This window comes from Anopheles funestus, chromosome 2RL (assembly GCF_943734845.2).
Source record: "Anopheles funestus chromosome 2RL, idAnoFuneDA-416_04, whole genome shotgun sequence".
NCBI classification, from domain to species: domain Eukaryota; kingdom Metazoa; phylum Arthropoda; class Insecta; order Diptera; family Culicidae; genus Anopheles; species Anopheles funestus.
Genome location: NC_064598.1, coordinates 7,610,780 through 7,635,060, shown reverse-complemented (window position 1 = coordinate 7,635,060; position 24,281 = coordinate 7,610,780). Strand labels below are relative to the sequence as shown.

The 24,281-nt window shown below is 41.7% G+C and overlaps 2 protein-coding genes across 3 annotated transcripts; both read right to left on the bottom strand.

The window, feature by feature from the left end:
• Nucleotides 1-5,108: 5,108 nt before the first annotated feature.
• Nucleotides 5,109-18,222, bottom strand: LOC125764621 (uncharacterized). The gene is made up of 11 exons (XM_049429038.1): nt 18,002-18,222; nt 17,580-17,927; nt 13,557-13,644; nt 13,232-13,472; nt 13,024-13,157; nt 12,807-12,956; nt 12,595-12,737; nt 7,541-7,757; nt 6,103-6,195; nt 5,694-6,028; nt 5,109-5,581 (listed from the first exon to the last, which is right to left on the bottom strand). Exons 3-11 carry the CDS (start codon nt 13,630-13,632, stop codon nt 5,339-5,341), a joined length of 1,632 nt encoding a protein of 543 aa, XP_049284995.1. The 5' UTR covers nt 13,633-13,644; nt 17,580-17,927; nt 18,002-18,222; the 3' UTR covers nt 5,109-5,338.
• A 2,597-nt stretch (nt 18,223-20,819) lies between these two features.
• Nucleotides 20,820-24,253, bottom strand: LOC125766031 (protein takeout). 2 transcript variants are annotated; one of them, XM_049431609.1, is made up of 6 exons: nt 23,964-24,253; nt 23,208-23,507; nt 22,626-22,744; nt 21,380-21,635; nt 21,151-21,303; nt 20,820-21,084 (listed from the first exon to the last, which is right to left on the bottom strand). In XM_049431609.1, the coding sequence occupies exons 2-6, from the start codon at nt 23,284-23,286 to the stop codon at nt 20,936-20,938; spliced, it is 756 nt and encodes a 251-aa protein (XP_049287566.1). In that variant the 5' UTR covers nt 23,287-23,507; nt 23,964-24,253; the 3' UTR covers nt 20,820-20,935. The 2 variants fall into 2 exon arrangements, with proteins under 2 accessions (XP_049287566.1, XP_049287567.1); XM_049431610.1 differs by lacking the exons at nt 22,626-22,744; nt 23,208-23,507; nt 23,964-24,253 and adding an exon at nt 21,878-22,153.
• Between the last annotated feature and the right edge of the window lie 28 nt (nt 24,254-24,281).

Sequence of the window (24,281 nt, the reverse complement as noted above, 5' to 3'; positions counted from 1 at the left end):
ATAATGAAACAGCATCAATGGTTTGGGGGTTGAAAAAAACAAGCGATTTACTCTACGCGAACATCTAAGTCAAGGTAGGGTCGTTTAATTGCATAAGATAAAATCATTCGACCGATATGTGGTGAGAATGGGCGTTGAGCGAGAAAGGGACAGGGCGGCACAATCATCGATTAAAAGCGTGCCCTTCGCGTAAATAGAGCGTTACAGTTATCAGCCCTCAGTCCGGCGCACGCAACGGACATTATTTAGTGTAAGGTTAGGATAGGAGTGTTTTTGTGACACTTAAACAACAGATGTGTTATCATTTTTAATAGCTGGGAAAACATTGTATTGCATTGCATTTTTTTTTTCTTCATTGAAATAGCTTTTTAAAAGCATTTGAAACTATTGGAGAAACACAACAGAAGTTTTTTAATAATGCGCAATTTTTCTAACTTTGTTTATCCAATCTTCAAAGGCAATGAATCTTCTCCTTACTTTTCAGGCGTATTATCTTCGAAAATGAAACAGAAAACGTTAATGCGGCTTGTAGCTATAAGATGTTAATGAACTATAAATCAGGATAACGTTCACATTCTCCAGGGTTTATTTCGTTCGGCATATCCCCGAAAAATGCCAAGAATCATTCGATTAAAATTCTGAAGTCATCTCACATTTAATCCTTCCAGAAAAATCGCTAAATTCGTTGCAGACACCGGAAGCAAAACAAGTTTGTGGTTTATGGTAAAATAAATGCAAAAAGAAATACAATCCTGATCGGCAAGTTTTTTTTTAAGCATTATTCCGGTTTTGCTGCGGTGAAGAAGAATCGGGAAAAGCCATTAGAATTTTTAACTTTTAAATTTCGCTTTCAAACGGGCTGCAAATATCATTTCATTTTTTTGTGTGTGTGCAACAAACACCTAAGCTGTTTAACATTTAACATTTTGTGGATCGCGTTAAAGAAAAAAGAAACACTCTCGGTTTGTATCAGATCCCTTACTGGCACATTGTTTCACACATTTCCCATTCTCGTTTTCTGTGGTTCTCAGGCCAATGTGTTTGTAAAGCCACTAAAGGAGCAGTTTAGTAGCGCGCCGGTTGAAGCAATTCCATACCGCAGTTACAGTTTGTACACAGCGATTGCACACACCGACAAGCAGCCAGGTTGAGGTTTACCTAGGGAGGAGGTATCGATTAAGGAATTCCCATAACCCCTTGCACCGTGCGCCATCGTTCAATAAAAGCCCACCTCCCCCCTCGTTTATGAGTCAGCTGGAAAATGGGTAATTGTTTTCCGAGTGAAACCAAAAGCTGAAACCCCAGTTCCCAGGTGGAATGAGAATTTCCAAATTTTATTTGTTGTTTGTTTTCGTTTTGATTTTTTTCATGCTCTCATTGACATGGGTTGAAGGTGGCAATACGAAACATAAACCGAAGCCATGGTTGGCTTGAAAGTTTTAAATGTGTCGTTGTTTTTCCATCGCTTTGTCTTTTTCAATTGAGATACAGTTTAATGAGCTTATTACATCCGTTTCTTCACGTGTTTACTTTCAGGCACGCCCTTACGTGTATAATTTATTTTACAATTAAGAACAAAACGACATGAATGGGATGGAGTTAGCAAATGGACCTAATTTTATTGATCTTGAATTAAATCAAACCATCCGACAGAAGGCCATCGACGATCGAGCGCTAAGCATTCGTACAGAATGCTTCATCGGAAACCATACGGCTACGCTCTATAACTAAACTGTCATGATGTCCTTGTCGTTGTTATGCCATGACCGCGAAAACTCTACTACCGTACCATCATCTACCATCCAAATCGCTTTAGAAGTGTAGTAGAAACCGGATGGAAATTATTTTTTTGTTAATCTATTTTTTTCCAAAAACCCAATCGAATAAATGCTTCAGAACTGATTTCAGTATCATTCTGTTGTTTGTCTTTCTTTCTTTACTGTACCATGATTGTGTTGCAAAAAAGGGAGGTAAGCATGGGGAGGCGTACGGTTATCCAGGTGCACGAGCCGGTTCGATGCTGATAAGTGGTGTGAAGGCTGCAGAGAAGCGTGCGAGCCAAGGTTGCGCTAGCGCTAGAGCAAGCGTATCATTGTGCCAGATAGTGTGTGGAATGTGATGTGTAAGTGGAATTAAATTGGAATGAGTTGCTACTGAGGGAAAAACATGCAGATTGTGCAGAGGTATAGTTGCAGAAAGAGCAGGTGATTCAGTCGGGGAAAGATTTACTTTAAAAGCGAAAAATTGTGTACAAAAACACAGACAGCCTTCTGTTGGATGTTTAGAGGATACGCAAGCATTTGTTTTAGTCATTTTGAAGGCATATGAATATGCTAATTGGATTTCCAGACCGTGCAGATTTGTAGACAATTTTTTTGTTGTTGTTACGATCGCCGGTGATATTCGATACTCGATTATCTCGATCTAGAATTTTCAATATGCTTGACAGAACCCAAAGCATGAACTGTATAAATGTCTTCCCACCGGTTTCGAGACTATAGCAGAGGACATTAATCACTGATAGCGATGGGAAAATAGAGCAAAAGTTAATCCAAAAGTTAGAAACAAATAATCATAATTGTTCTTTGCTGATAATTTAAAGAATTTTACATAAGCATAAGGTGTTGATCGGTTCCAGAAAACGTCACCAAAAAAAAGACTCAATGTTTAACTCAATGCTTCAATTATTAACTCCATTTCGATATTATCATACCTATCTGGATGTAAGGAAACGTTAATTAATAATGCAATTCCCGTCGTGAAGAAAGATATAATGCTCTGCTTCTTAATTCAATGGCACGATACGGCTTATTATGCATACAGATCGCTTATGCTTCCTCATGAACATTTAACCATTAGCATTAGACACTTCACTAGTGCCAATCTGTTGCTGACCTCTGTTTTTTTGCAGTGAGCGCATCTAAATCGCATCAACTAGAGCAGCAAAAAACACACCTCGCCGGCAATCATTTTAGCCTGCGTTGAAGCGTAACAACGTTCGATCGTGTGCTAAGGTTCGTCGCTTACGATTAATGTGCAGGAAGGAAGAGAAATAAATAAGCAGTGAAAGAGCGTGATCACATTTTGTTCCTTCTGTCTCGCAAGACCACTGTTGGAACGTGTGTTGCCTACCGCTGGTAGATCTATTCGTCATGGAAGCGTTTCGTGACACGGCTGTGACCCTTTCCGATGTGATTGGAAGGCTGGTTTTACTGACATTAATCTTGTAAAAGGTCCTCGAATTGTGATCGTGGCACGTGCTGACGGAATTTTGATCTTATCGTAAGATGCAAAGTGTATTTTTGCTAGTAGTAGAAAAGAATCGAAAAAAGGTAATAAGTGGTTAGTGACATTGTGCATGAGTATTTGTTCTGATACCTTTTGCTAGCAATTCATTCATTATCAGATCAATTAATTAATAATACTCTTTCACTTTTCATTCAAGGATGACAAAACCTTCGCCTGTTTGAACCACCTGTTCCAAGCAATCTTTTGCTACTTTGTGGTCAACATTTCAGAGACTTGTTTTTCAAATGCAAAAAAACGAATTGTTAACAATGATATTTGAATGGTCCATAAGTTTAACAAAAGATGTTCGTATCGATCTCGAGAGACGGGCGTGGGCAGTTGTGATTATTTTTGTATCTTTGCATCTTCCTCACTGGCTCGGTGACGGTGACTAAGTTGGCGAAAAGCTCGCAGAACATGATGCAAACGGATTTCTAATTGTGCATTTGCCATCAGTAAAGTTCAATGTCGAGCCTCCCTGTCCATTTGAACCTACTGACCGTTCGATTCTCGGCAATGAAGCCTTCGGTGTTGGAGCTGTTAATGTACGTTCTGCGGTTAGTATGTAGTCCTGTTCCAGAGTCACGAGAAACATTAAATGGACATCAATCCATGCGATGATGCATGTTTTATTGCTAGTTGTATTATTGTAGTAACTGTACTAACTGTATTGTGTAACTTACTGTGACCTTACGTTTGTGGCTGGATAAATTGTAGTTTAATTCATTTACACATTTCACAAGGGTTCTTAGCGTAACCAATATATTCGTTCGTGTAAATAATATTTCCTGCTGATGATGTGCTCTTTTTTCTGCACAGCACTGTAGTACACGCGCACGATTTGCTTTGGCCAAATGTTTGTCTCTCTATTGGGAAGTTATGCAGCACCGGCCGTATTCTGTTTGCAAAACTTAGGTAAAGTGCTATCGATTATTGCGTCGTTTACGGTTGGAATCGAAACCACACCCAATGACTTGGTGTTGTGCCGATTATTGCTACGGGGCGAGGAATTCGCACACGTATTTATCTAGAAAGAAAACAATAATTCACGGATGGTATGATATTCTAGCATTAACATAAATAAATCTTATTGTGATAAAATAAAAACTGCAACGGAAATGTGGGATAACACTGTAAATGCATTTTTTATAGCTTCCATTGTAGAAAAATAAAGCGCCTGTTAGTATGCAATTCGCATAGCGTCACCATTTATAGCCGTTGGAGGACAAACGTGGATGGTTTCTTTTTAAAATTTGTAAACATCAATCTCGATGATAGAGTCACTAGGGTTCACTCTTTATTTATCCTCTTTTGCTTCCTTTTTTGTAATATAATAAGAATATTTTGTAAATTGAATGAGTCTTCCAATGGATACAAATTTTATTTGAATGAGACAGAAATCATTTAAAATGTTTGTACCTGAAACGAATTCATACTTGGTGAAATAAAATGAGAAGGTACATGTAATTTATTGAATAAGGGCTTTTCGTTATTTTTGTGATGTAAGTTAGATATGATTCAACACATAAAGCTACGAATAGAAACTTTTCGGGATCAGCACTTCATCAACAAGCTAACGAAATGACTCTAAAACATAATGTTCAAGTTTACTTTCTTGGAATAGTATATTTCCTTAAGATTAGTAAAACATGCATGATTTCTTGAACTTAAGTGAATAGGAAACTAATCGATCATAATAATAGGTTCTATTCTTCATTATCAGTGTATTTTATTTTTAATATTTTTCTCAACAATTTTTCCATAAATGTTTTACAGCTGGAACGGTTTATCATTGATTAAATTCACCGAAGAAGCACAAATATGTTGGAATTAATTTATTTTATTCATTCATATTTACAACACTTACACATCTACACGATTACTTTATTGTGAGCAATTCCTATACTAACATCACTATTTTTTGAACGTTCACGCTTAATGTCTCGCTACCTTTCGTTACGTCTAGATTAAAGAAAACGAGCAGAATGCTTGCCGGGTAAACTATCCTCTACTATGTACACAGGACTGCAAACAACGGTTGTCCTTGCAGTTAAGCGATCCAAAGCTTCAGCGGTAGCTTGTTGAACAGCTCGTTCCAGAGTCCGGTAAAAATGTCAGCCAGCCCATGCTCAAGATCGGACCGCAGCTCAGCGATGACTTCGTTCGCGTTCTGGTTGAGGAACAGGTTCAGCGATGCCCCCAGCACTTGATTCCCTTGGAACAGGTTGTCCAGATGTATGCGCATGCCACCGACAAGGAAGGTCACTTTCATTTCCTCGATAAAGATTGCATCCTATTGTTTTGATCGTTCGATCAACGATCGGACACGATGGAACGGAAATATGTAAAAACAGCGGAACAGCGGCGAGGGAAATAATGGGGAAACAAGATGATAATGTACTTACCTCGGGCAGTGGGCGCACTGCAAACTTGGTCACGACCGTCGTCTTGACGTTCTTCAATGACATCGTTACGTCGCCATCGCCAACCAATGGCAGCAGAAGGACGTTTCCCTTCAGATTGTAGCTTGCGTCGATACGCAGCTTCGGGATCTCGAGCTCAAAGCTCAGCGCGTGCTTATCAAAGTCGAGAAATGCTCGCCGGACCGTCGTATTGGAGGGCCCTTTGATGCTAAGCTTCTTGAAGCCACCGCTGAGCGTAAGGCCACCGGAACCGCGCGACACCTGGATCGATTCTATCCGCAGGGGGTCAAATGGTTGGACACCGATTTCCGGAATGCCTGTCAAACAAGAAAAGACACGATTTGAGAGCTTTAAGAGATTGATCTACACGGCGAATTGGGCATGGACATACCCTTAGCAATGTACGGGAAGGTTCCTTCGAACATTTTCTTGAAGCAATCATCTTCGTTCGGATTAGCGCGCTTGCACGTTCGCAGCCATTCCGCTGAAAGGATATTACAAAATGGAAAGAGAAGTAAATAGATAAAGTCTTTTTAATCGTAGTTTGTTTCCAGCTACTCAGCCAGTACCTAGTTGTTAAAGCTTATCTTACTATTATACAACAATCAGCGTCTCGTAGGTTTGGATATGCATGTTCCTCATCATGGTTTTATACAATCGAAAAAAACCCCAAATGTTCCAATCTTCAGTTTTTCCCATAAAACTTTGAAGTTCAAAATCAAAACAAACCCCACGTCCCCCTGCATAACATTCACCGCCTTATTACGTCAGACCCGAACCAACAGCGTAAGCGTTTACGTCCCCATCTGTTCCGTCCGTTTTCATATTCAATTTTGCCTGCGCGTTTACTTTCTCCACCGGGTCTGGCTTACTGACCGATAAATCTTCTTACCCGTTGTTTACTCCAACCTGATATGGGCATTTCTTCGGCATCGCACATTCACGACACGCAACCGTGGCGCAGCGCATAAATGCAATGCCACGAGTTCGCAGCACTCCTGGCGGTGGTTGTAATTTGGATGCGAAAAATCGATCAGTATGCATCGTGCAAACCACGCAGGCAGCTCGGTATGACGCAACTGAAATGCCTGGAGTCAAAGGAGTTTAGTTGCTTGAAAGGTCCTGGTGCTGGTCTGTACGGACCACCGGGTTATTTTGTGACGATTTGTGATCATTTCTAGACGACACTGTTTAGTATGCTGACTTAGACGCGTGCTAAGCTTAAAGCTGTTGTACAAAGCAAGCGAGGGAGGTGTGACTGTTAAGTGTCTAATTTAGTCGAAATTGTTGTTTCGTGATCAAATGACGATCTAGACTGAGTCGTGAAAATGGTCATATTATGTATTGAGAGAACTATTTCAAGGTGTAAAATTGGCATAAATACAAATAACCTCCAACCTCCTGAAACTCCTCCTAAAAACTATAAAATATCAATTCTAATATTAAAAAATATTCAACTTAGTTATGGTCAGGCAAAAATGCCGGTTCAAGTAAAAAAAAAAAAATAAACAAAAAATTGTATAATTTTAAATGAACAGTAAAGAAATAAAGAAGATGAAGAAGATGAAAGATAAAGATTTTTAATTGTAATATTTGAAAATTTAATTGAATATTGTAGGAACCCAAAAATACGTTCAACTACTTTTTTGTTGCTAATTACTGGACGGATTAAACGAAATATTTACAAGAAAAATAAGTTGAATATGTTCTATTAAAACTAGTCCTCCCCAGCAGTGTACTATTATAAAAACTATTTCTTACAACATATCATAAATATGTTCATCAGAGAACCATTTTGTTGACCTACTTCAGCCCCAATCATTACTTACGCTTCTCTTGATACTGCGGTACGTCCTTATTCCTAATAACGATCTCCTTCGCTTCAACCACGTGGAAAATCACCGGCGACAGCAACCCGAACACGGCCATCGTCGCCAAACTGATGGCCATGTTGGAACGTAACCGTGTCACCCTCGAATGGCCTCGGTCAGAACGACCACCTGTTGCACTTCCAGAACGATCCATTGCGGTTAGTGCTTGCACAATTTACGCAACGTCGTGAACGCCGTACCGTACGCTAACACTGTTTCGATTAGACTGTAGCCCGTCCAAAGGATGCAGGTTCTATATGTTGTAAGCCGTCGAACGGTGCCGATGTTTCGTAAAGAAAAAATGTCGTCCTGCTGCGACGATACGATCGTGACGACGTGTCGCTCTTAGTGCCGCTGTAGCTGCTGCTACTGAGGAGCGCTAGAATCGAACCGGCTAATGACGGGAGCTTACTGGGCCAGCAATAGATGGCGGGTGGCTCGTGTGAATTTCGACACACTGACAGTCAGCTGGGTGCCGGTTTTCCGACTTTTCGCACAACCGCCGTTTCGCAATGCGTATGTATATATGGGCGCCCACGATGCAAACGAACTTAAAATCAGCGAAGTTTCGCGTATAGAACTTCGTAACGGATACAACACCGGATTCACGACACACAAACACACACGGGCTCACATCGAACGAAACACAACCGCGGCTAACGCTTAAAATGCAACTCGAGGAATTTAGTAACGAAAGACTTCAACGACCGCACAGACAAGGAACCCCCTTTTGCTGGATATGAAAGAACGGATCAGGTACGATCACAACCGTCGTATGTTATGAGGCGACACTGCAATTTCAATCTGCACGTCGATCCGTCCGATCCGTCCGTTGCGATCGAGGGCTGCACGATTAATGGAAAGTGAGCTCGCTCGTCCGCACGGTGCTTCGGGCTGGATTCCGCACAGAAGGAGACCCAGTGCGGTCAGGGGTGGGTATGAACGCATGCTCTCCCCTCCCCACCTTGTACGAGGTAACTTTTTGAAGTTGTTGCCACTCGTAAACACTTTAGTAATTGTTTTTATTTACCATGGCTATAGTGAAAAAAAAAATCATTTCGCAGCTTCTTCCTACTTTTGGTACAACATTGCGTGCTCGACGGGGTTCGCTGCAGAAGCAGAAGAATGTGATATGCAGTGATCGAGAAGGTGAATATTCAGTGTCGTGTAAGTTGCGGTTCAATTTACTGTTTTGCTCATTTTCCCATTCCTGGAAGAAAGAAAAAGTAAACCCAATGGACAGATTGTTGAGCGGAAATGAGTCGATGTGAGCAGCGAATCGATAAGCGTTTTCGTAAGTGGCTTGGATGCTGTTGTCCTTTTGGAAGGTCTGCGGCCAAAAAGGCAAACAACACATCCTCCACTGAAAGGTGCGAAAGAATGTTAATATACTGCTCTTGGAAAACCGCTAACTGCATTCTGCGTTGAAGGAGATCTAGCTTTGTAGATGGAATTGTTGAAAGATTATTACGATCTGCATTGTTGTATTTGTTGCGAATCCTTTCTATTTATTGTTTTTGTTTATTTGTGTGCATTTTATATCCCATGCTTGGAATCATATTTATGTATGAACGTAGTGCGTATTTAAAAATGTTGTAATATTTGTTGAAATTAACACTTTTTTAAATCGAATTTTACTCTCGTTTCTCGTCCCAAGTAGTGGAACGAAGCGTAAAGATTTGGCAAAACGATCAAGACCATCGGCATTGGCAGAAGGTGGGAGATGGTCCCCGCTTCGGTTACATCGTTGGCACGCTAGACGCCATAATTAGACATAAGCACCCGTCACTACACCATGCACACACGCCATACCGTTGTGCAACGCGGGTTGATAATAATTCACTTCCTAGTGTGGGCTAAATAAAACACTAAAGCACAATAGTTTCGGTCGCGTTTTCGGGTGGATCGTTTGCGCTCGTGTGCGCACACGCAATCCCAACCAAGTGTGGAAGCAAAATGAACTTTTGGTGAAACAGAAACTCAACGCACAAACAAACGCTTTCCAATAGGGTACCATCGAATAAGTCAGGGAGATTTGGCTTTTTGGGAAGGAAACATTGCAATGAGTGCTTCCTGCTTAGCTTAAGACGGGTTCGTGATTTACGTACATCCATGCCACCATGCCATGTCGTTAAAAGATGAACCGCACGCCACAGATAGGTGATGCGGTAACTAACGCTGGATGATCGTTTGCCGAAGAGTATCATAAGATCGAACCATCGACCATCGGCATCCACATCAAAACGATCCGGGCTCGTGACCGTGGGTGAACTTTCTTCGGGAAAGGTAGAAAGGAAGCTGGAAAAGTTCGTCCCCCTCTCCATCTCCACCACACAAGTATCCACCTTTTCCCTTTGCTGAATCGGTCAGGAGTTCGCTAGCCGCCCCGGAGGACCGATAATGACGATAAGTGCTTACGAAACGTGCCGTAGGAAGGTGGTGATAAGTGCAAGATGCCAGTTTTGCGCCCGTGGTGCCGTTGTGGGTGTTGCATAATTTTCATCTTACCTTCAAGAAGAAAATGGACAAAAAGAGAAAGAGCGAAAGTGACCGGTAGTGTGCGCAGGGCGGGCGAAGTTGCTGGGAGTCGAGTGTTGCAGGGGGATTCACCTACTGACCATCATTCAGCTCAGCGAATCCGCAAGCGTGTGAAGAAAGAGGTAAACCAGCATGATGAACATGATCATTAATCGATGTTATGTGCGGATAGAAAGATGCGAAAAAATATATCGGAAATATTATGTCGGTATGTCAGTTATGGTTGGTGCATGACGCATCAGGGATATGAGAAGAGAAGTTGCTGATGAACAGATAATATCTTAATTATTGTTATTATACCATTTACCGATTGAGCTGTAATATGTCAAAAATTGGATTTATTTACTAAACCGATAATGTTTGTAATTTGGAATTTCTTACCAAATATTTATCTTAAATAAATGCTGTCATATTTAATAGTATTTGAGTGTTTTTGAGAGTTTTATTAAACCAATATTCACTTTCATTTGTCTTTTCTTTTTCTGATTTGACTTTAGCATCCTTATCAGTGTTGGTTTGTCATACTATTTTTTTAAAGTGCAAGTTTTATAGATGATTCGAGTTTAAGTGAGAAAGTTTTACTTATTTCCTATTTATATGCATAAAATTTAAATTCTTGTTTCTTTCCTGTTTTCTTCACAACCAATTGAATCGTTACAGTCAACGTGTTTATTTCATGATGTTTAACAATTAATCTATCGCTTGTTTGCAATTGGCGTGTCTATTTCATTTCGTCTTGCTTCAGTAGCTTTCGGTTTGCAAATTAAATTTGATGTTTTCATGTGCTATTTTTCTTTCTTACTTTACTTAGCGCCACTTCATTTCGTTTTCATTTGAACCAACAGCAAGAACAATCAATTGTGCAGAGAATACGCAAAGGAGTGTGAACGGTTCCGTGTGGAATGTTAAATTCGTCCCAGGCATGATTGAATTGCGGTCCGTGCGTGACGTTATGTCACGCGTTATGCTTATTTTAATGTTTTTTTCTGGAAGGGTCTTTCTTTCATGCTGGTGTTCGAGGATCAGTGGAGGGAGTAATAATGCTTATGAGCAGGTAATGTTGTTAATGATATTTCACGGTTAAAGAACATTACAAAACCGTAAGAAAATCGGCATCGAGAAGCTTCAAACGACGTTGCGGTTGTGGAAAAGATCAGGGTTGTGCTAATGGATTATTATGGATATAGTAAACAAGTTAATGTTTATTGATATTTGAATGCATGATCACACGTTTCATTTGCGCAGATGTCTTTGAATGAGTTACTAATTGTAAACAACGTACAGAGCTTCAATTTTGTCGATGGATAATGAAGCACGTAAAAATGATTTGAAGATAAAGACATAACATAAACTGTATGTACTTGGAAATTTCAAATAATTTCAAGACACAATTCAAAATCTTTCAAAAACTCTTCTAGTCAGCACAACTTCATTTATAATGTAAAAAAGCTTATATTGTTAAATTGCAATGTGTTGATTAGAAATCGATATTTTTATAAAATGGTATCCTCTATCAGTCTGCCGAGCCCTGGCGATGAGATGAGCTTTATAGCAAATAGATTATTTCAAGCTCAGTTTGAAAACCCTTCACATTTGCTATAATCATGGTAGCAATGACGAAGCTTTATCATGCTATAACTTTCGTCATGGAAAAAATTGATCGTTTCACTAAAATACACGCCTCATCACCACAATTTCCAAAATAAGTAGTAAAAGAATATAGTAGATAAGTAAAAAAATTATCCTTATTTATGAAAAACCATCCTGTCAGTTCAATGTACGATCTTAAGGCAAAATTAAAAAATTGATGAACTAATAATAAGCTAAAAGAAATGCTGCCTTAAATGAGATTGACGTTGCATACATTTCTCACTTTATGTTTCATTACATTGTGCAATGATTTTTGTGTAATTCAACTAGTTATCCAACATGTTATTTCAATTATTTAAGTTTGTATTTTTGTGTGACAATCCATAATATTGTACAAAGGTAAAAGGACAAACATAATCCAGTGAAAGATTTCCAACTGTCATCAAAAGAATTAATGCTCCATACAACATATTTGGATCAAAGACTGAGACTTTTTTTTTATTCAAACCACAACTACGATTTTGTTACAAACCACATCGATCCAATACGTATCCAGATTTGACTAAACTAACTATGTACAGGTCGTGAAATTGCGTGCCACCAGTTTGCGGTTTGTGGTTTGAGCTTTATCATCGATACCTTTAAACACATTCATGGCACCATCCGCTCAAACGGTGCAATTCTAAGGATCGAATCGTAAGAAAACCCGCAAGCACAGATGGAATCAGTGTTTTAGTTTAGGAGAAGAAAGAGATACAATTAATCCAGCTCAAAAAAGGTGAAATAAACGTAAAACAAAATACTAAATAATACACCCTTAAGCAAAAGCTAATCACAAATTACAGTTGTTGTTTGATAACGTTGTTTGATAACGCCGCCTAAGGGAACAACACTTCCTCCGGGAAACGTTCGAGAATTTTATTTCCCGTCCGCTTGAATATCCTCTGCAGGGCTTTCTCGATCAGCGGAATCAGCTCGGTACTGAGCAGGTTAAAGTTCTGATTGATGGTTTCGTTGATGATTTCACCTGCAAGAGAAAGATGGAAGCAAAGTGGTTTGAAATATGTTTTGCATTGGCGTGATTTATTACACTCACCTAGAACACGATCACCGCCGAAAAGGTTTTCCAGCTTTATACGTCCATCGGAGACACGAATTTTGATATCGAGCTTAGCGAGCGACAGATGATCCTTGCCGTTAATGCGTTTCCGATCACCCTTGATGCGTACGCTACCGATACCTTGAGCTGCAGAGAAAAAAATGTTCGATCAATAAACCGTTCCACTCGTTACAATCGGCCAGATTACACTTACTAAAGTTTCCAGTAAATTTGCCCGAACCTTTCACAGGCAGTAGCAGAATTCTACCATCCACTACGTACCGGCCCTCAACGTACAGATGCGGCAACTCTAGCTCGAACGAGTAGATCTTACCATATTCGACAACACTGTGAAGGAGCACAACAATATTGGATCACAGTTAACAGCGGCGACAACCGAAATGCTTTTCGTAAGGACTTACGTGAGCTTTTTTAGCTTAAAGTTCGACGGACCGTACGCCTTGATGTCCTTCGCCGAGATACTGACGCCCTGACCGGGCACACTTTCCGCCACGATCAGATCGCCCAGATGGATCGGATCGATCGAGGGAATGTCTAGCTCGGGGATTCCTCGGGCCAGGTACGGTCGAAGCGTTTCGATCGATTCCTTCATGCATTCGGTCAGCTTCGGATCCTCACGGTGGCAGACGTGCAGGTACTCGGCTAAAACGGACACACAGACACAGAGGATCACCGATGTGGTGAGTGTGCTTCGGTACGAAAATGGTAGCCAAACGTCATACTTACGGAGATCGACCGTTTCAGCACAAGCACCGAAAGCTGCCAGGGTCACCAGAAGCAACGAAGCGTGAAGTTTGTTCATGATGTGTGTGTTCTAAAGAGAAGAAAGAGAGAAAAAAACGAGTAGAAGTAAATTATATTAGTGAAGCACAATTTTGCACAAATAATGGAATGCTTGTCAGTAGATAATGAATGCAGAGAAGATCATTATCATTATTAGTTTAAAAAGATTTTCCAACTGAAATGCTAATTTGTAGGCCTGCGTAACATTACAGCAGAACCATTTTCATCTCATGTCAATCGTTAGCCTAACAATTAATGTCACCTTTTCTACATTTGTTTACACAACAAACTGTTTTCTAACATGTGGCATGCGAGCTTCCGGAGCTTCTCTGCTTCACTCTGCAGAAGGTCACAGCCCTAATCGATGGGGGTCAATGACGGGCTGGCACAATGGAGTTTGTCAGCAAAGGGTACTTAACCTCTTAAACTTAACCTCCACGGGTTTTGCGTCAGTTTCCGTCCGTTTGCAATGATTGGCATCGTTAGCTGGCCGGGGCCGGCTGCAATAATCCACCGATCGTTAGGTTACTGGTGCTGCTGCTGCTGCTATTAGTGTTGCTCGTTTGCTTCAAATGGGTAACGCTTCTCACCGCACTTGTTTAATTGTATTAATTGCAAACGCAGAAAACCGATCGCGAAACGAGCCGTGCTTCAGTTTCTTGCTTCATGGTTATTTTTAACACCATGTATTTCTTCTAATTACTGTACGAAAAACAAAAATAAAAAAACGGGGACACATGAGTCATTTGGGGGGTGGGAAAAAAACCAGATAAAACAAAACACACTAATCAAAGGTTGGCGTTTTTTTTTTGCTCGCCGCGAAGGGATGGAGTGGGTTGTTCTTTGCAAACGGTTAATTTTCTTCAAACGCTACAAAAGGGGGCGTATAATTAGTGGACAGGTTCTTGTGCGCTCCCACTTTGATTGTCACGATCGATCGCACGGGAAAGTGGTTTTCTGCCGGTTGATCTACTACAATCCGGTTCTTAATCCTTTATGCAAGGTGGTAATTTTTGCGCAGAAACTTGACATTGATTGAACAATTATGCCGACCGGATTACTTTCTTGTAGCTGAGTGTAATTATTCTGTGAACTTTGCACCACGGTTGGTGAGTGTTTATGACGGTGCGTTAAAGGGTCTATCACCTTTTAGATAGTTATTATAAAGGCTTTTATTAAGCAAGTTTGCTTCAATATATTTTTTTTCTTTTTTTTTCCATTTTGTGCTACCAATCTGCTTATTCAATGTTTTATTTTCTTCAAACAAAAGGGTTTATAACTTATAGGAACGGAGATACCCGTGAGGAAGGGTATTGGGCAGGGGAACCAAAAGAAGTAAAACAAAACCGCACATTTTGCAAAACCACTCCATTGCACCATCATTTGCTTGGTAAGAAACCGACCCAACGACCGGCGTTCGTGTATCGCTAAGATGCTGACCACCTGTGCCGCAGGTTCGCCGCTTAGCGGATGTTGAAGTCATGTACTGTTTCAAGGTTCACCGTCGGTACATTTGAAGCATTCGGTCTCAGTCTCATCGTACGGCGCTAGAAATCGATACGACGCGTGTTGATGGTGCTGACGAAACCAAACAGCATCTAGCTGCTTCCTATCGACCGCACTGTTGGAGTTGAGCAAGGGAAACGGTAAAGAACGCTACAGAACCATGTACAGGATTGCATCAGAAGATCGGAAAATGGTTGTCTGGCCTGTAGCAGCAGAACTTTATACACCATCTTCAAGGTAAGTTGAGAAGGGAGTCTTGCTTTTCGTTCTAAATGGAAATTTGCGGTAACGGCTATTGCCGGATTCGTCCGTTCAATCCGGTTCTGTTGCACCCTACTACCGAACCAACTGAAAGCGAAAGTATTTTTTCACATCCGGCGAAGGTGGCAGAAGGTGAATTAAGATTGCTTGACGTTTGCATACATAGAATTTAATTTTTTAATTTTTATACTAACAAAAAACATTTTTTTTGTATACATTGCTAAAATTGGCGGTTAAAAACCTTCTCAAATTGGTTTGTGGTCATCGATTCGAGGTGTAACCGGTTTCTTATGGGTCCATGCCGAGATCATATGCTGAAGAAACGAATGGCGTCTGTCGGAAAGAAAAAGAAAGGCGCTCTTCGTGATCATGAAAACAACCAAATAGAGAGAAAAAGAGAGAAGGAATGGAGATCGAGAGAGAGAGAAAGGCTAAAAGAAAAGCCGAAAGTCAAGTCAGCCTTGGAAAATAGTTTAGCTGATGTTTGTTTGGGCTTTATCTGTCTCTCTCTTTCTCTCTTTTTTTTCTTTTTCCATAGTTTTTTTTTGTCTTCTGATTGCTCCATCAATTTATCGCTTTCGGTGTCGTTTATCACACTCTTTCCTCCGCTGTCAACACTCTATCGATAGCCAGCCATGTCTCCTTCCTGTCTCAACTGTTTCATCATCGCGCAGACGCACGTGTTTTGGTGGGCTTGTGGATGTGTTTTGGTTGTTGTCTGCGTCGAGCGCCAAATGCACCTTCTCGGATGCATGTGCATGCCATTCCGATGAGCGCAGGGTTTTCGGGTGTTTTAAAGTGAGACCAAACGAGCACCGCAACACACGCACAACCTTGAAAATGCAGTTTTTGGGACTCGTCAAGTGATCTTGAATCTTGCATTCCATCGCCCAGTTCCACTGGGAAACAGTTGCGCTATCAGCCCCGTTTTGTCTCCCCCATTTACCAGGGATTATTCGCTTTGGACCCGCCGGACACGTCTGCCACATACGCTCAAAAACTCACCCATGGAAGGTCACGCAACGAATTGGTTAAACCGGCTTTTTGGGTGGATTATGTTCAACCCGGTGGGTACCGGTGGCTTTCGGATTTTTCTTCCCTTCCAAAACTAGCGATCCGTCCAGGCAGATGCAGATGACGGTGATGATGATGATGATGATGTTTGCAATCATGCCTATCATGACGGGGCTAGTTCGACGAGCTGACCTTCCGAGTTTCCGCTAGGGAAATGTGGCGAAAATAGACAAGACAACTTGAGCAAGCGAACGGTGGCTTAGTATGGTTGGGCGATGAGGCTGTTTTGAATGTGATGTGGTAATGTCAAAGCGGGTCATTGAAATTTCCCCGCCGAAGTCTACAGAGGGCTATCTAATTTTGAATGTTTGATGCAAAAATAACAAAACATATGTTTGATCACCCGGATTGTTAATAGCAAAACATACATTTGATATTTCGGTTGCTTTAAGCAGTAGCAATTGAAAAGATTATGTATAATAAGAATATAAATTAAAAATGACTTTTAGTTCATATTCACAAAGAACAATTTTTTACATTAAACGTTAAAATTATTCTACAAAAAAAACATTCTTTTCATACACATCTCTTTGAATCATCGCCTTATGATTCGACAGTGAAGATAGAATTCCCAACGCTCGACGATCACTTTCGATCCACAAGCCACCTCGCGCCTCCACCAGAGAACGAAACCGTACCCGTACAGCGGGTACCCAGTCACCGCGCTGTGGCCGAGTTTCACAACCCCAAAACAACAACCCTTTCATCGAACTGTGCAGCATAAATCTCGTTCCGTCGCGTACGCCGTCCCGCAAGCGCGACGGTCTGCAATCACCCGCAGTACAAACCCGACCGCAGCAAGCACCAGAATCGATCAAACGCCGCAATGGAACGCGAAAATTCGCACCGGTTCGCCTTGGAACGCACCGAAACAGGTGCAGGCTGCACGCGGCTGGCTTCGTCGAAGTTGATGCAACTGATGCTCGTTTCGAACCGACTGTACACCGCAAAACCTCCTCGAAATGCCATCTAACAGGAGCAGCCGTACGGTATATGACCAAATGAGGAACAATTTAACAACAGAAACTTAACGCTCATCATGAGCAACGCTAGTTGATCGGTTTCGATTGAGGATGTAAAGATGTTGATTAAAAACTACTCTAAATATTCCCCATTGAATCTTACCTGTCGAAAGGCAAACAAGAAATCAAAAGGGCTATGATTTCGGAACAGCTTCTTCACGTTCTTTGGACACTCAGAACAACACTTGCGATACCCTGGATGATACGATTGCGACTGTGGTGAAAACTTGGAAACTGCACACGTACACGAATCGCGCAATAATCACCTATGCGAACGCCGATCAACGGTTAACCCTAAAGGCTTAGGCTTAGGATTAGAGAGGGAATGCTGTTGGGACAGCGTAACTGCATACAAACAGGTGTAGCGTCTGCATCGAGTAACCGATCTGCACGAAAAACCAAACGACTGACACCGATAAAGTAATCTCCCAACAGCCCAAAACGCATGCAGCTAACGAAAGTACGAAAAACAAAAAAAAAAATCAAAACAAATATACGCACACACGCACACGGGCACACACGTACCAATCGGCAAACTTCACTTCACTCGCTTTTTGTCGTTCAGGCTCAGGATGATTACCGTCTGATCCGCGCTTAACCGTGTCCGCTCGGTTCGGTGACGTTTTTGCAAATGAATGTCCGAATGCCCGAAACGGAATGATGGTGAGAATTTCAGCGATCGACTGGATGTGGCAATCGGCAACATAAGTTTTATATACCGCGGGCAAGGGCAGCCGGAGCCGGAGCGAGACAACAGCGGCCAATCAGTGCAGGCTGCACGGTGTACAGCAAAAAAAAAGAGCAACAAACGGCTGGGGGTTCGTGCCTTCGTGCCGCGTGCAGTCTTTCGTTTGAAGCCTTTGCGCCGGCTACTGAAAGGGGGAGTATGAGAACAAGCTGCGGCGTTCGGTGATGGGCGGCCACATTGACACATACTGCACACGCGCACCGTGGACGAAGGGGCGGCATTGATGGCGCTCGGGCAGGGAAAACGGTAACGATGAAGCCGGTGACACCAATCGGATGACACGAGTGGAAGCTGACGCTCGGTTTAGGATATTCTGCCGCGTCCGTTCGCTAGCGAACGATCGAGAGCGATCGGTAGTTGCGTTTCGGAATACATTACCGTGTGCTGATTAATGTGCCTATGTGCGGTTTGCTGGTGATTTGCAGTGTTTCTGGGTTCTGGACCGGGTTTTGCAGGTGTGCTACCGACAGCGAGATCGTGCCTGATCGTGCGTCACATTCCTGCAAGTTTGCAAGTTGCTGCATCCGACGACTGGGATAAGGGTTTGGTTTGTCGCCTTTTTTGCGATACGTGACACGGAACCAAATGACACCATTTCTTAAATGTCTTCCGTGTCGGAATGAATGAAGCTATCGAAAAAATTGTAGTGTTTAGCAACAAGTAGTACCAGCAGACGATCTATTGGAATAGGGTCTACAAATATTTTCACTGCATTGCGTTCTGTTGTAGGACTTAGTAAAGTTTTTCGATCTCAAAAATCAGAAAAACAAACTGAATTTAAAAAAATTAAATTAAATAATTACCAAATTAGTTGATAAATGTTATCTATTTAAATAGTATTAAAATAATGATCCATTTTGAGCTTAATTAATATAAGTATTATTGTACAACTTTCCACGGTTTTGTTAAGTAACATTACCTTAACAGACAGTTAATTTAGTTCGATTAATTTACTTCAATTTGATTTTTGATAACACGTCTTCTGAACACAATTCCAACCATGTAAGCATTAATTATTATTGCATCGCTATACTTAACCCTTGGCACCGCGCTGCACCGTTACCAGGAACGCTTATTAGCATAACTATGCATCAACAATTACGAACGAACTATCAGATGGGGTTTCGCTGCTCGCTGCTCGCTGCTAGGCAAAATGTGACTGTGTGCTTACTCGCGTAGTTTTGTTTTCTAAACTATGGGAGAATTTCCGATTAATTGTAGAACATGACACAGAACATTTTGTAATGCTTTTTGGATGGTGCATCACTATTTTGATGCTGAAATAAAACGATTGATGACAAGTCAAAATCGGAAGCCATTAGGCAACATTGCTGTTTGATCTTCAACCTGTCTAGATCTAGAAGCTCCACGATGATCATGCATTGTTTTTCCATCACAAAACGGTGTACAAACAAAGCTGAAGTGTTTACCGGTTAAGGCTGGGTTGGTTGTGGTGTTTTGTTTTGGGCATTGGTGTTGACGTCACGGGCCGAATTCCGTACCATTTGCTCTGCTTAGAATAAGTGTAATCCGGCAGCACAACAATAAACACCCATCGGATTTAACGCATCGTAAGAATTTTTCGTAGAAGCCGGTGCGCAAAAAAAAACTTCACCATTTTGACCTTCACGGTAGCTGCCGTAGAGCGTTTCGGGTCCGACGGTCATCTTCGTTCAATCGTGATGAAAGTCAACGAAGGCATTAATCAACACGCCGTTAGAGCTGACCCAACGAAAACGATTAGGCAAATTGTGGTTTTGCGTCTATCTACCCGGTCTCGGGATCCAGTTAAAACTCGTTTGTTTTTTAAAAGAAAGATGAAACTTGCATTGGAGGCTTGTGTTGAATATTTATATCTACGGTACGGTTGTCTGATTGATTTCTCCACAATGTTTGGGTTATGAAATGATGGATGATCGCGAAAACCGATAGTTGAGGGTGAGGGTTGCACTAGAACCGGCAATTTTAAGTGATTGTTTTTGCTTTTGTGATATTAATATGCATTTTGATACTTCTTCTTCTTATTCTTGGCTTAACGACCTTACAGGCCACGCCGGCCATTTCTGGCTTACTAGACTTATCTTACCACGTAACCGGATAGTCAGTCCTTGCTACGGGGGAACGATCCGGATGGGATTTAAACCCGGTCCTGCCGTGTGGACCGACGCCATTTATCACATGCACCACCGGACCGCCCCCATGCATTTTGATAATGTTCAATGCTATCTTACAAAACTGATCCTGAAAAAGAATTAAATTAAGCCTTCATTAAATCGTTCTCAGTACTCTCAAATTTTATCATGTACTGGAACAAAAGGTGAGCAGCTACTATTATTCACCTAACCTTTGAACAATATCAGAAAAAAATCCATATTTCACTGCATGGCGCAATGAGCCCCTTTTGCGGAAGCAAAATCATTCGCTCGCAAACACAATCATCGTGACCTTGCTTTATATAATTTACCAATAATAACCATGTTACCGGCCGCTTCATAACCTGCAACGAGTGAATCAATATTATTGATGGCAGTAAAAAAAAACGGCCATCTATAAAACTTCCGAGTGGAAATGTATTGATGCAGACAGGTCGCTAGCTCAGTCAACGCGTAAACCCAACACGTACCATTCAATTTATTCGTTCGTGTTGCTTTTATAACTACAAAGTACAATAAATATTAGCACAAAGGTGTAAGCATCGCCTTCCGCATGCTCTAGTCCAACCACTGCTCCACCGGAATGCGATCGAACAGCTGCTGTAGGAAGGAGTGCAAATGTTCGGTCAGCTTCGTCCGTAACTGTGGCTTCATCTCCTTCAGCAGTTCCTGGGCGTTGGTATTGATGAACAGATTCATCGCCGCATCTACAGAAATGAGCGAAGAAAACGAATGATTTCAACGATCGCTAAGGTGACGAAAGCCGTACTCACGAATAATGGCGTTCTGGTTCGCAATGTTCTCCACGCCCATCTTGATCTCCTTCACGCTAAAGTCCATCTTGGTCTGGTCGACCGTTAGGTACGTCATTCCATCGTCTCCTTGGTACGGGGTCGCCTTAAAGTAGGTCTTAGCCTTAACGCCCTCTGGAGATAGCGCGAAGCGATAAAAGGTTAACCTGATGAAACGAACGAATCAAATGCTTGCGTCGCATCTACCTACCATACTCTCCCCAATATTCGCCGGCACCGGATGCCTGGATCAAGAGCAACACGCCGGACGATTGATACTGGGCCGTTGCTTTAATTTTCGGAATCTCGATCGTCATCTGAAATTGCATCGAGTCGATGTCGGAGCGTACATTCACGATCGACAAGTTGCTTACGCCGTACGCCTCGATATTGCGGAAGCTGGCACGGTAACCGTCGGGGCCACTTCCCAGCGCGATGCTGATCTCATCCACCACGACGGGCTCCACCTGGAAATGGGAACAAGCGTTGCAACCAAAACTTTTCAAAACAACGTCAAACGATTGCCAAGTGCTCCTCCTTTTGACCCACTAACTCAACACTACGAAATGGGGAATTTGGGGGAAAATAGAACGTTTAATTTTGTATTCCAATCATGCTTATGCTACGTAGCGAGAACGAACATAACATCAACCAGGAGGACTGCAACGTGCTATTGTTTCTGGGTTGCGTGATGAAACTTCTCAAATACCTTTGACTTCATTAATTACTTTTCAATAAATCACGTCACTCAAGATACGCCTTCACATTACAATACACTCATTAGCTTGATAATGCTTGCTACTGTGTATGACGAACGAAGTAAAAAGATTTACTACCTATTTAACACGGCTAGCCAGGGGGTCCACGGGTAATGTAAATCAATCAATTAGCAAGAAAATCTTCCACAAACAGACACGTCACCAGCGTCTCGCTTCGATTCACGTCAAGCGCTCGCTGGCTAGAAGGGCATGATCGATTCGATTAGCTTAGATCGAATGTTACCGGAACGTGTTTGCTTTAGCGGAATAAAACCAATACATTTTATAATCACCTGTAAAGCATTCATAAGTGCTAATTAATGTGCACGATAATTCCCTCAGGATTCCGTGATGATTTGCTTTTCAAAAATTTCTTTTACAATAGTACTTTACAGTTGTTCAAAAAGGAGCAGAAAGGCGTTATAAACAATTACTCAACATCATTCATCGATCAGTACAAATTAGCTGTAATTTAAAATATGCAAAATATAACTATAAATTGTAATGAATATTTGTTTGTTTTACACTTTCTTAAAATCCTTTTACTTTGACTATAGTTCTTTGAAACATTATTCTAGAGTAGAACAGCTGACTTGGAACAAAGTAAAAGATATAATCTCAGTTCTATTTAAGATTGCTTCCTTTCCCTCTAGCTCCTAATATCTTGTTCCTTTTACATTAATCATACATAGTACTTACATCAACGATACCAATCTCTGGAATACCACGCCTTATATAGCCCGCCAGCTTGTTGGCAGCGTACCTCAGACAATCGTTCACATCCGCCGCATCCCGTTCGCATCGGTGCATGTAGTACGCTAAAAGCAAAAAAGACCAAACAACCCAGACTCAATAACATTAACGTTCACCAAAAAAAGAAAAAAATCCGTTCGCCACTATTTGCGATGATTACGGTGCAGCACATAAAAAACCGTCTTCTTCCCGTCAAGCCCACTCGTCCGCAAAAGGTGGACAAAAGAAATAACAACAACAACAAAAAAATGCGCAAAGGAAAGTTAAGCAATTGGCGAATAGTGGTGAATAACGCATGAAGTTTTGCTGAACAAAACAAAAGAAGACCACTTGTGTGGGGTTTCCCTCGTCACCCGGACTGATGTGTCTCTTCACATCGGTGGATCTGATTTCGTAATCGTGCTTTCGTAGCATCGAAAGCTTTCGCAGTGCTGTTTCCAACAGCTCGGAAACAGCTGAGCTAGTACGACTGGAACTGGGCAGAGGGAAACAATAATGAGCTGCCGTGATTATCCAGCAGGCACTTACGTATGTCTTGGGCGAGAACTGCCCGCAGGAAGACTGGCAGCATCAGCAGAGTCAACGAACGCACGGTGACGATCGCCATCGTTTGCTTCGAAGCGTTGCGGTCACGAACGCAAGGGTGAAGATGAGAATAAAAATGGCCAACGAGCTACCGGTGCTGCCGGTGTGACAGTGGAAAGGAAGAACGCGTTCTTTGCCTTAGTACCAGTAGTACCGGTTGGCGGACAGTTTCACCCTGCTATGTCGGTACCGTTGGGTTGTGTTTTTTGCGGCCTGCCTTGACGTCCGTCGGTAATAGACAATCTGAAATGAAGCCACGTCAAGGATGGTTAAGATGTGCTTTAATTTTCAAATTTATGTACTTTATAAATTAAAGCTTTTAAACGCTCGCAGGTGTGACGATTCCTCGGACGATCGGACGAAAGAATGTGCCGTGATTCACTCGTCGAACGAAATGGCTTTCTTCTGCACGATTGGAAAGTTATATGTTTGTGGACACGTGCGACAATGGAACAATCACATCATTTCACTTCCGGCTGTGACAACAAATTTCACTACTCTACCAAATAAATCTTGCCGCCGCCCTTTCGTTCGCCTAAAGGGCATGGCTTACGTTACCCTTCCGTAGTTCACCGGTACTATCAATTTCTCTATCAATGACTTTTTTTTTCATTTTTCCTTACGACACTGTTGATCACACGCACACTCATTGAATGCATTAAAATAGGTTGCCTTTATTACAAACAATACATTACTCACTTAAGCTTAGCTTCTGCTTTTGGTGAAGCTTCTGCGTTGGACGTGGTCTGGATGTGGACCGTTACGATGTTACCGGTACTGTGGTTCACTCGCGAATGTTTTGCGGTGTACGGTGAAATGTTTGTTTTATCCACTTTCTCCACGCGAGAGAGTTGTTGAGCTGAAGAGTTAGGCTGAAGAGTTGCGTTCGAAGCAATCACTATGGGATGCTCCAGGATGATGCTCGTGGTGAGATGAGTGTGGAGTTTACAAGAGAAAAACTCTTTCCAATATTATGTATATTGTAACGTATTACAAAGGGTTTATTGGGTGGTATAT